Source organism: Myotis brandtii, unplaced genomic scaffold, assembly GCF_000412655.1.
Source record: "Myotis brandtii unplaced genomic scaffold, ASM41265v1 scaffold4517, whole genome shotgun sequence".
In the NCBI taxonomy this organism is placed as follows: Eukaryota; Metazoa; Chordata; class Mammalia; order Chiroptera; family Vespertilionidae; genus Myotis; species Myotis brandtii.
In genome coordinates, this window is record NW_005367274.1 from 65,329 (window position 1) to 76,261 (window position 10,933).

The following is a 10,933-nucleotide window of genomic DNA, read 5'->3' on the forward strand; positions in this document are numbered from 1 at the left end:
GCCCTCGTGTTTGCTTCTCGTGTGTGTGCGTTCCTGTGCCCGACGCCACAGTCACCTCCCTTCCCTTTCGCTCCCCAGCTAGAGATGATCGCGATGGAGAACCCTGCTGACTTGAAGAAACAGTTGTATGTGGAGTTCGAAGGAGAACAAGGAGTTGACGAGGGAGGGGTTTCCAAAGAATTCTTCCAGCTGGTTGTGGAGGAGATCTTCAACCCCGACATCGGTAAGGCGTCTCCCTGAGCGGAGACTTGGTTTCCTGGGAGTGTGGTGTTCTCACTAGGAGGGCAGCAGCAGATGGTTTGTGCGATTCCCTCGGCACACCAACCCCGACGGAGTCTGGGCTCCTGGGACTGACCTACCTCACTCGTTCATGTAAGTTCTTCCTTAGCTATCACTCGGCCAAATATTTTCATGCAGGGGATCACCTCGTGGGTAAATAAACGGAAAGCTCTTTAGAATGGCCCATTGGGAGGCCGCCTTTGCTCTTTTTAGTCTAAAACAGCCGTGGGCAAACTATAGGTCAGGAACTCAATGTTTGAAATGAATAAAACTAAAAAAAAAAAAGACCGTACCCTTTTATGTAATGATGTTTACTTTGAATTTATATTAGTTCACACAAACACTCCATCCATGCTTTTGTTCCGGCCCTCCGGTCCAGTTTAAGAACCCATTGTGGCCCTCGAGTCAAAAAGTTTGCCCACCCCTGGGCTAAAACATTCATCAAATTCACAGCGTTTCTGAGACAAGAGTTTCACAGAACAGTGGTCTGAGTGTGAGAACGGCAGTGAGTGCGTCGTGCCGGGTGTGGGAGCGCTGGCTGGTCCCCCGGAAGCCAGGTCTGTGCCCGGCCGTTCCCCCACTTTCTGAGCCCGAGGCCGTTTCCTGCCCCACGTCTGATGGTCACTGCCGCCCAGAGCGTTTCCGTGGAGCACAGGGTGGGAACGTGTGATCTGCTTGTGGAAGAAGTGGAATTCCTCTGAGTCACAGCGATCGAGTAGCAGAGCGGCTCAGGGAGTGACCAGTTCTGAGCTGGTTCCGAGTCTACACTGGAACCACGTACTCACTTTTATTTAATTAATTTATTAAATATGTTTTTATTGATTTCAGAGAGGAAGGGAGGGGGAGATAGAGATAGAAACATCAATGATGAGAGAGAATCATGGATCAGCTGCCTCCTGCACGCCCCCCACTGGTGAACCAGTTCACAGCCCAGGCATGTGCCCTGACTGGAATCGAACCCGGGACCCTGCAGTGCATGGTCGACACTCTATCCACTGAGCCACACTGGCTAGGGCCACTTGCTCACTGTTACATGGAGTGCATGACGGTCGTAGGGAAAGGCTCCCACTCCAGGTGCCCCGAGAACCTGAAGATGGGGCACAGAGCCACGCAGAGGCCCCCATAGCTGCTGCCTGCTGGTCCCAGGGTGTGCGCTGAGCTGGCTTTTCTGGCCCTGTGCTCAGCCTGTCGCCTGTACACGTGTCAATGGAACGAGACATCGAGTTCCTGACCACACAGGTGTGGGAAGACTCTGCATTCTGGCTAACGTTAACTCATAGACGGCCATGCCATTTGTGAGTACTGTGTTCAGCGTAAACCTGTGAGACACATAAAATCATGCCCTTTTTGAGATAGGAAATTAATTTTTAAGCTTCATACATTTGGCAACCTCAGCACTAGTTTCTCATGCACCTAGAAATGTTAGACATTAGCTCTAGATTTATGGTATTTGCAGAACTACTAAGAAAAATGCACGTTACACATCCTACTTGATGGAAGGTGATTGAAATGCGGTCAGAGAAACAGCAAAAAAGATTTCAGAAGAGCCACACCCTTTGTCTTATGGGGCTTTTCCCTGGTGCCTGAGCCCTGACGTGTGGGACCTTCCTGCAGACGGAGCAGTGGCCTGTGCAGGGCACATGGGGCGTTTGTAGGTGGTTGCTTTTGAGACCAAGGGCATCCGTCTGAAGTGCCATTAACTGTATTAATGACCTGGGAGCATGTAGACTGGCTTGACCTGCGGATACTGTGTCTATAACCAAAGGAAGCTTTCCGTTGGCCATGCAAGTTGTACTACTTTAGACCTGAAAAATGTGAGAGCCAAGTGTAAAGTGGATGGTACCAAACTGTCACTTCATGACCATTACATTGTCTTAGAAAAATGTCCTCGTTCAAGGTTCCTTTTATATTTCACTCAAGCTAAATGAAAATGAGACATTTTAAGCTTTTAAAAATTTGATTATTTATTTACGTGCTGTATTGATTTCTGAAGTTTGTTGTACTTGAAATTCCCCATTTTTTCCAGATTTGTTCTTAATATATTAATTTCACAGAGGTAGGGAGAGAGAGATAGGAACATCAATGATGAGAGAGAATCATGGATCGGCTGCCTCCTGCACATCTCCCACTGGGGTTTGAGCCCACACCTCGGGCCTGTGCCCTGACCAGGAATGGAACCGTGACCTCCTGGTTCATAGGTCAGAGCTCAACCACTGAGCCTCACCAGCTGGGCTCCAGATGTAATTCTTAAACTATTTTTATTTAGTTTTCAATAGCAACTGAAAAACATTTTAGTAAAATAAAATATTGTAACTTCAATTACAAGATTAACCTTGTCCTTAGATGTTCATTTAAAGGGTAGTAATGGTTATTAAGATAGGCAGAACCAAAGATTTATCTTTTTAAATGAATGAGACAAAAGAAAGGTCTCCAAGCTTGGATTTTGAATAGTGGAGGCCATAAAAACTGAAAGGGGACTGTGAATACAAACAACGTTTGTTTTATTTATTGGCTCAGAATTAGTGTATCAGACAGCTTTGAGCTGTGGACACAATCCGCGTTTATCGAAGGGCATGGAGTTGGCATCACCTGACTCGGTTAGAAAGGTGCTGGACACACTTCTGGAAAAACAGACTTTCCCTTCACGACCCAGAATTGTGCTTTAAAGCAGCACATGTGGGTTAAAGATGTTTTTAAAGTGAAAAATTTTCAAAATACAGCCTTTTCTCTCTGCATTTTTCAACCATTTGGTGGATAAAGTATGAATGCAAATTAACTTCGTGTTAGAAGAGTAGAGAACTTGAATCTAACTTTTTGGTAAATGCCAAAGAAATTGCTTGTTTCCTTGGCTTCTTTAAAATTACATACAGTGCTACCTTTGCCACAATTTGTAATCATCATATATGTGAGCTTTGGTTTCTCAAGTGCTAATGCAATAGAGATAAACATTTTCGTATGCCTATTATGTGTGTTTACCTGTGTAATTATTCTGTTTGTATTGCTCCTCAGTCTTTAATATTTTGTATTTTACAAAACCTTTTCTTACAGGCATGTTCACCTACGATGAGAACACCAAGCTGTTTTGGTTCAATCCGTCCTCGTTCGAAACGGAGGGCCAGTTCACGCTGATCGGCATCGTGCTGGGCCTGGCCATCTACAACAACTGCATCCTGGACGTGCACTTCCCCATGGTGGTCTACAGGAAGCTCATGGGCAAGAAGGGCACGTTCCGGGACCTGGGCGACTCCCACCCGGTGAGTGTCCCCCACCCGCGTCAGGGTCTCCGCCAGCACCAGCGCTGTCTCCTGTCCGCGTCCATGAGCACTGGGAAGCCTCGGGGTTCTTTATAGATACCGCTCTCCGCAGGCAGGTTCTGGGGGGCTGATCCCACGGGGTTACCCGGTGAAGCCACGAGGAAGGGCCTGGGGGCCACAGTCGGTGTGTCTCCTCGCCCCCGTCCTCCCAGCCCTGAGACCGGGCTCCTGAGCACGGAGTGGACATCGCCGCCATCTGCAGTTCCCATGTTGGGAACTGTGTGTTTTTCATCTTCACCCGAGGAGGGAGGGTAAATTTTCCCATTGATTTTTTTTTTTTCCTGAGGGCGGGGGGTGGGAGGGAGAGACACACCAATTGGTTGCTCCCCACACATGTCCTGAGGGTGGAGGTCGGACCTGCAAGCCGTCCGACGGAGAATCCAACCCACTACCCTCCAGGTGCGGACCAGTGCTCTAACCACTGAACACGCCGGCCAGGGTGCTGTGTTGCAGTCTTATGGTCCAAGTCTGTTCTTCCAAGAGTATTACAGAGGGTGTAGTCTGCGGCTCCGTGGTGACCTTGGTCTTCCATGTCTGTTGTCAGGTTCTGTTCCAGAGCCTGAAGGACCTGTTGGAGTACGAGGGGAGCGTGGAGGACGACATGATGATCACTTTCCAGATATCGCAGACGGATCTGTTCGGTAACCCCATGATGTACGACCTGAAGGAAAATGGTGACAAGATCCCAATTACAAACGAAAACCGGAAGGTAGTGCATGTTTCTGCGTCAGTGTTTGTCTCTTTATGAACAGAATTTCAAAACATATAGTGGGTGTCATTTTAAAAGCAGTTTCTAATCTAGTCCAGGCGCAGCCCCAACAAGTCAAGTAACCGAGTTGTCAATGCAGTAGCCACTGTTTTGTAAATCTGGGATCTAAGGTGGTGTGAGAACCCGCGGTTGAACACTAAAGGCCTTTTAGAGAAAGAGGACGGGCAGGGAGGGAGCCAGCCGCTGTGGGTGATCGAGGGCAGGGCCCTCACGGCGAGGGAGGCCAGGCCCCACACAAGTGAGACCCCATGTAATGTGCACGTGCGTGTGGCTCACATACACTTCTGAGACGTGTTCTGAAACCACATCTGTTGACCAAAATGTAAGCATCTGAAAACAAGGGAATAACCCAGAACATATCAAGAAAACGATATAGAATCAACCTTTAAAAAACGTGTTTATATAATTTTTGATAAAATATGCTAAGAAAAAAAAGTACATTTCCCTTTTGTGACTTGGTGCAATAGCTTATGTATCAAGTAAAACACAAAGGTATTTGCTGCTTCCCCAATATTGTGGCTAGAAATCATGAGACTCCTGGCCCCATAGGCACTGCACTGCACGCTGCTGTCTCCTGTTTGCTTGCATAGTTGAGGGAACCTCAAAACTGTTGATGCCCAGCTTTTATATTCAGTCTAGTTTAATGTCAAAATTGAAACATATCTTTATTAGTTTACATACATGGCCTATTTACAGGTTAATATTGCTATCACAGAGAGCTGTGACATCGTTTAAGGTGTATTCCTTTGCATGTATATAATTTGACTTGTAAAAATACTTTTGAATATTTTTCCTTTGGGAATATAAATATAAAAATAATTTTAAAAGCTGTGCAGCCCAGTAGCTTGTTGTGTTTGGTGTGTATAGCGTATAAGGAGTTCTTGTGGTTAATGTTTTCTGCAGGAATTTGTCAATCTCTATTCTGACTACATTCTCAATAAATCAGTAGAAAAACAGTTCAAGGCTTTTCGAAGAGGTTTTCATATGGTGACCAATGAATCTCCCCTAAAGTACTTGTTCCGACCAGAGGAAATTGAGCTGCTCATATGCGGAAGCCGGGTAAGCAGGCAGCGTCCGCGGACGCACCGTGTGGTGTGGCTGTTGGCAGTGGTGCGCTGAGGGGATGCTAAGATGTGTTTTTTAAAAATTTGCAGAATCTAGATTTCCAGGCGCTGGAAGAAACCACAGAATACGACGGTGGCTATTCCAGGGACTCGGTTCTGATTAGGTGAGTAGCTTTAATCCCTATCGTTGTATTTAAATGCTTAAATTGAGAACTAGTTGTCATGTACTGGTGGTGAGACACTCGCACAGCTTACAAGGTGATCCCCGTACAGTTCCCAGCATGTTCCCGACGGGACTCCCAGGCCGTCCTTCACCTGCGACTGTAGCTGGAAGTTTGCATTTCTTAGCCACACCCCCTCCATTCTGGCAGCCAGCAGTTTCTCTATGAATTTGTTTCTATTTTGTTTGTTCGCTTCGTTTGATTTTTAGATTCTACGGGTAAGTGAAATTGTAGGGTATTTGTCTCCATTCGGCTTGTTTCACTGAGCAGAACCCTGTAGGGCAGCGGTCACCAACCTCTCGGACCTCGCAGGCCACCAGTTGGCGACCGCTGCCCTAGGCTTCCTCCTTTCCTCTCCCTCAGCCCTCGTTTCCTGGAGGCCCGCCCAGTTCCTGCCCCAGCAGCTCTCGCACTCCACTGCTGCGCAGGCTGTCGGGTCACCTGTCCCAGGACACTCGGGGTGTCCCCCACTTTTGGCAATAAAGCCCCTACGAACATACGGGCAGGTTTTTATGTGAAATGGTTTTCATTTCTCGGGGTCAATGCCCCCAAGTGCAATCACTGGGCCCTGTGCTCCTGGTGGGCCGGTCCCTGCTCGCTGCACGAGGTCCCTCCTCACGCCTGGTCGCTTTCTTTGCTCGGAGTCTGATGAACAGAACCTGTCCTGTGTGTGTGTTAAAGCCCCTGTCAATCTCTGCCTTTTAATTGGTGTGTGGAGACCATTTGTGTTTAAGGTAATTATTGGTATGTGAGGGCCTACGTTTGCCATTTTATCTGTTTTCCGTTTCTTTCCTTTTATGGTGTCTACTTCCTGCCTCTCTGGGTCACTGAGCTGGTGGGCATGTAGGACTCCTCCTCGCTGTGTGTTCTGTGCGTGTGTCTAGCAGTGTCTTCGGTGGGTGTTGGCGTCGCTGCATTTGCATCTGGGCGGATGCCACCATCTCTTCAGGGAGTGGCAGCCTTGCTCCCACTGAGCTCTTCCGCTCCCACCTTTCCCCGTGCTGCCTGAGCGTTAATCTCTTCTGCGTTTATGAAGCCCTGGAGGAGGGCGGCCTATGTGTGCGCCTGCCCCCCTGCTCTTCCCTCTGTCTCCTTTGTTTTAGGTTGTCGTCTGCAAAGGCAGGTCCGCTAGTGCCAAGCCCTTCTGAGGACGACTGTTTCCCCTTCGTCCCTGAGGCACAGTGTCCTCTATGCTCCGTGGGGTTTGGTTCGTTTCCTGAGTATGTGGGTTGGTGTTTTTTGCCGAAAATGACAGTTTTCAGCCGCCCTCTCCTCTCAGGGCCTCTGGTGATGCCCGCATTCACTCACTCGTCCTGGTGCCCTGTGGGCCTGAGATGTGATCGATGCGGCTACCACATCATGTGGAAGCCCCTTTTTGTCTAAATATTGATAATATGGCCAGACTGGTCTCAGTGAGCACTGCTGGTGGGCTGCCGCCTGCAGGGTGACTGACAGGGTCGGGGCTCAGCTGACCTGCATGGGGCGTGCGGTCCTTCCTTCCGAGGGAGGTGCTGCAGGCTCCACGTCCGAGCACTGGGACTGTTCTCCAGGCTACAGGTCTGGGCGCTGAGGCCTGGGGAAGCGCCAAGACATCGCAGGTCAGAAACAGCGTCGCACTAACAGAAAGGCCACATGTTGGTCGCGTTCGTGTATCTGCCAAGTTTACGGGCACCTGACTATCCACACAAGCAGGCCCAGAGCGTTCCTAAGCATGAACTTACCAGGAGGCTTTACTGGTGGGAAGGCCAGGGAGGAAAGTACAGACCAGCCCCCTCTGATCGTCCCCCCGCGCGCACCCCGATCAAAGTCCTGGTCATGGCATTTGGGTTTAGTCTTTTGTTTGTTACCGATTCTGTATTTTGAATACCACAGTTTACATAGTTATCTTCTATTGTCGGTCACTCAGGTTTACCCGTTTTTACTGGTGTAAATAATGTCACGATGAACATAAGCTTTTGAAACGTGTCCTTGAGATAAAGGTTCTACGTGGAGTCCCTGGGTTCTCTCCTAACACGTGAAGTGAAATCCAGCTACTCACAGCCAGTGCAGTCAGCGGCGTCCTTTCTCCTCGCAGGGAGTTCTGGGACATCGTGCACGCGTTCACCGAAGAGCAGAAGCGGCTCTTCCTGCAGTTCACCACGGGCACCGACCGGGCGCCGGTGGGCGGGCTCGGCAAGCTGAAGATGATCATCGCCAAGAACGGCCCCGACACAGAACGGTAATGGCCCCCCGCGGCACACGCCAACACGCCTGCTTTCTACCCTGCGCACGCGTGGCCTGTCCCATGCTGCTGAGCACTCCCGGGGGCAGGCAGAGGTCTCCACGTCACCGAGACGCGTCAGAGAATGTTCTGCTGTTACTGTTTGGAAACTCTGGCTCGGAACGTTTTACCCGGAAGCCATCTGAGGAGGGTGAACTGAGGCTCAGGAGGGGGTGGGTCAGCACTAGGCTGTCGTCACTTAACAGTCTGTGGTGAGTAAGGACCCTACCTGGGCCGTATCCTACTGCGTGGTTTCGATGTGCAGAAACCCTCTGTTCGTTTTCTACAGTAACATTAGTGTTTGTTACCAAGTCACTGACATAGTTTTTCTAATAAGCATTAAAGAGCACTTTAAAATCTTGAATATGATCTCCACCTAAAAGTAAGAATTTTTGGTGATTTCAGCTCTGTAGTGGGGACAGTGGTTCTCAACCTTCCTAAGGCCGCGACCCTCATGTTGTGACCCAACCATAAAATTATTTTTGTTGCTACTGTTATGAATCGTCATGTAAATACCTGATATGCAGGATGTATTTTCAGGGGTCGCGACCCCCAGGTTGAGAACCGCTGAACTAGGTGGATCTGTTGTGAGTAGCTCAGTGTCCTGCACAGACCACGGGCGGGGAGGGCCGTGTGCTCCTGGGCGCTTTCCCACGATTTACCGTTTCCCTCCCCCCTTCCTCTCTCTGTAGGTTACCTACATCTCACACCTGCTTTAATGTCCTTTTACTTCCGGAATATTCAAGCAAAGAAAAGCTGAAAGAGCGACTGCTGAAGGCCATCACTTACGCCAAAGGCTTCGGCATGCTGTGAGCGCGAGCGGTGGGTGGAGAGAGTGCAGTTCTGAGTCCCGCGTGTAAGTGGTGGTAGTGTCCGTGCAGCGGCCGTGAGCTAGTGGTGAGCGGTAGTCCCCGTCCGTGCTCCCTTCCTCGGACCCGAGGCTGGGACAGCAGGTTTCAGCTCCTTCTGTGAACAAATCCTTTATTATTTTTCTGCGTGAAAGTGTTACTTATCCTTTCACTTGTATGTACAGAGAGGTTTTTCTGAATATTTATTTTAATGGTTAAATCACTTTTGCTCGTGTTTATTACTGCTTGAGGTTGAGCCTTTTGAGTATTGAGAAAACATATACCACCAACTGCTCCCCTAGGGACGCGCCACCACCTGTAGACCATGTGACCTTCAAGTAAGTATGGCTCTTCTGCGTCCCTGTATCTAACTCCAATCAGGAACTGTATTCTTTTTTTAAACAATTTGCTTTTGAAACTTGAAGTCTTGAAAACAGTGTGATGCATTCGCTGCTGTTCTAGTCCCCAAAGAGCTTTCTGTGCAAAATCTTGAATCAATAAAGATGGAAGGGAGCCCTCGGAACGCCCCTGAGCCCTCGGAACTCTCCTTGCGCCCCGTGCCCTGTGCAAACACACCCCCCCAGCCAGTGCTCGCTCCGCGCGGGCGCAGGCCAGGGCTGCTTTGTTCTCGTGGTTGTGGTCCTTTACGTTCACTGGGGAAAGAAAGTGCATTTGGGCCAAAAGAAAGGGTGCGTGCAGCCTGTTGCAAGCAAGTTAGGAAGTGTGTTGTCTCTGACACGAAGCATGTGGAAGTGCACTTACGATCCCTGTGATGACTGCTTACCTGCATCTCAGTAGACAATCCAGTCTTCCCTTGGTGTCGGCTCCATCTTGTCTGCTCGGCCCGCTGGGCACGTGCTCAGTGCTGCACCTGAGGGACAGCAGGGCTGCGGGCCCTGCCCCCCGTGCCACAGCGAGCAGGCCTGCAGGTGAGGGAACACTCCCCGGTCCTCTACCCTGTGTGTCCCCAAGACGAAGTGTTAGTGCCCCTTCCTGCGCTGTGGCAGGTACAGATAGGCTTAAGTTATTGGACGTCAGAGTGAGTAGCTTCCCCCCTCTAGTCTGTGTCTATGATGTTCGTTTCTTTCGCTGCAACATCAAATACAAGGATTTTTAACGAAGGAGAGACACACACTGTGTCCTTCGGCTGCAGCTGCTGTGCTCGGCCTGTGCCTGGATTGTCTTAATCACGACAGACCGACTGTGAGGTGTCTGCCACGGGCAGGAAAGCACAGCTTTCAAGTCATTGGAGGGAAAAGGGACGTCGCTGAGAACTATTTTAACTCTCTTAGTCGTTGATGTAGAATGTCCTGTGCCATCATGCTCCACAAACAGCGGCATTTCACCACCACTCACTGCAGAAGGACAGAGCTTTCCCTACCGCGAGGAGGGACCCTCGTGCGGGCGGTGAGGAGAGGGCTGGGCGTTGTCTGTGATGAACCCGTGACGAAACCTGTGCCCTTCGGTTCGCGCTTGCTGTGATGACATCTGTATGACGTTTGTGAATGTGATTGCGTCTAGGTTGTCAGCTATAGAATAGACTTTTAACAAACAGTGGAAAATAAACGACCCTGAAAAATACTGTAAGAGGAAGTGTGATTAGTGACCAGCCCGGCTGCTCTCACTGCTTCGAGGTGAGCAGCTCCCTGGGCACGCGGCCCCTTCCCTGTCCCTGCGCCCTTCCCAGGAGGAGGGAACCGAACACTCTCACCCCCAAAGTCATGTTGTGAAAGGACTCTCACGTAGGGTGGAGCAAAAGTAGGTTTACAGTTGCGGGCGGGAAAACGGAGTTCATTCCTGTATTACCATTGTTTTCCGTACCAACAGCCGTGGCTGACTTTTCCCCAATCCTGCATTTGAGTTCCTGAGTCTGCCCCCAGCTGCCCGGAAAACTGGCTGGTGTTCCTCATTCCCCCACTGGCCACAGGGAGCCTGCAGGAGCGGAGCGCGTTCCAGGACCTCTCACCACCCTTCCCCGTCCCCTTACACACGTGTACACCTTCCAGCCCTTCCCCGAGCCCACAGTGCTCGTCTGCAAAGCATTTCCTGGTTCTCGTCAAGACTGCAGAGCAGGTAAGCTGGGTCCTGGCATCCCTGTAACCACAGAGCCACCATCACTCGAAACCACCTGACACCTACAGACGGACACGACCGAGAGCTCAGGTGGAGGTGTGCCGC

General features: G+C 50.1%; 1 protein-coding gene and 1 long non-coding RNA gene across 4 annotated transcripts in view; one reads left to right on the top strand and one right to left on the bottom strand.

Moving 5' to 3' along the window:
• The window catches only part of UBE3A (ubiquitin protein ligase E3A), a 31,295-nt gene extending 20,959 nt beyond the window's left edge, over positions 1–10,336 (top strand). For all 3 annotated transcript variants that reach the window (XM_014546577.1, XM_005874805.2, XM_005874804.2), the window contains 7 exons: positions 79–223; positions 3,328–3,533; positions 4,138–4,302; positions 5,266–5,421; positions 5,517–5,590; positions 7,722–7,865; positions 8,600–10,336. In XM_014546577.1, coding sequence (XP_014402063.1) covers positions 79–223; positions 3,328–3,533; positions 4,138–4,302; positions 5,266–5,421; positions 5,517–5,590; positions 7,722–7,865; positions 8,600–8,720 — 1,011 coding nt within the window. In that variant the 3' untranslated portion in view covers positions 8,721–10,336. The remainder of the gene's footprint in view (positions 1–78; positions 224–3,327; positions 3,534–4,137; positions 4,303–5,265; positions 5,422–5,516; positions 5,591–7,721; positions 7,866–8,599) is intronic.
• On the bottom strand, positions 4,170–7,763 carry LOC106727592. The gene is made up of 3 exons (XR_001363821.1): positions 7,686–7,763; positions 7,121–7,220; positions 4,170–4,254 (listed from the first exon to the last, which is right to left on the bottom strand). It is a non-coding gene; the product is annotated as an uncharacterized LOC106727592 (long non-coding RNA).
• Positions 10,337–10,933: the final 597 nt, after the last annotated feature.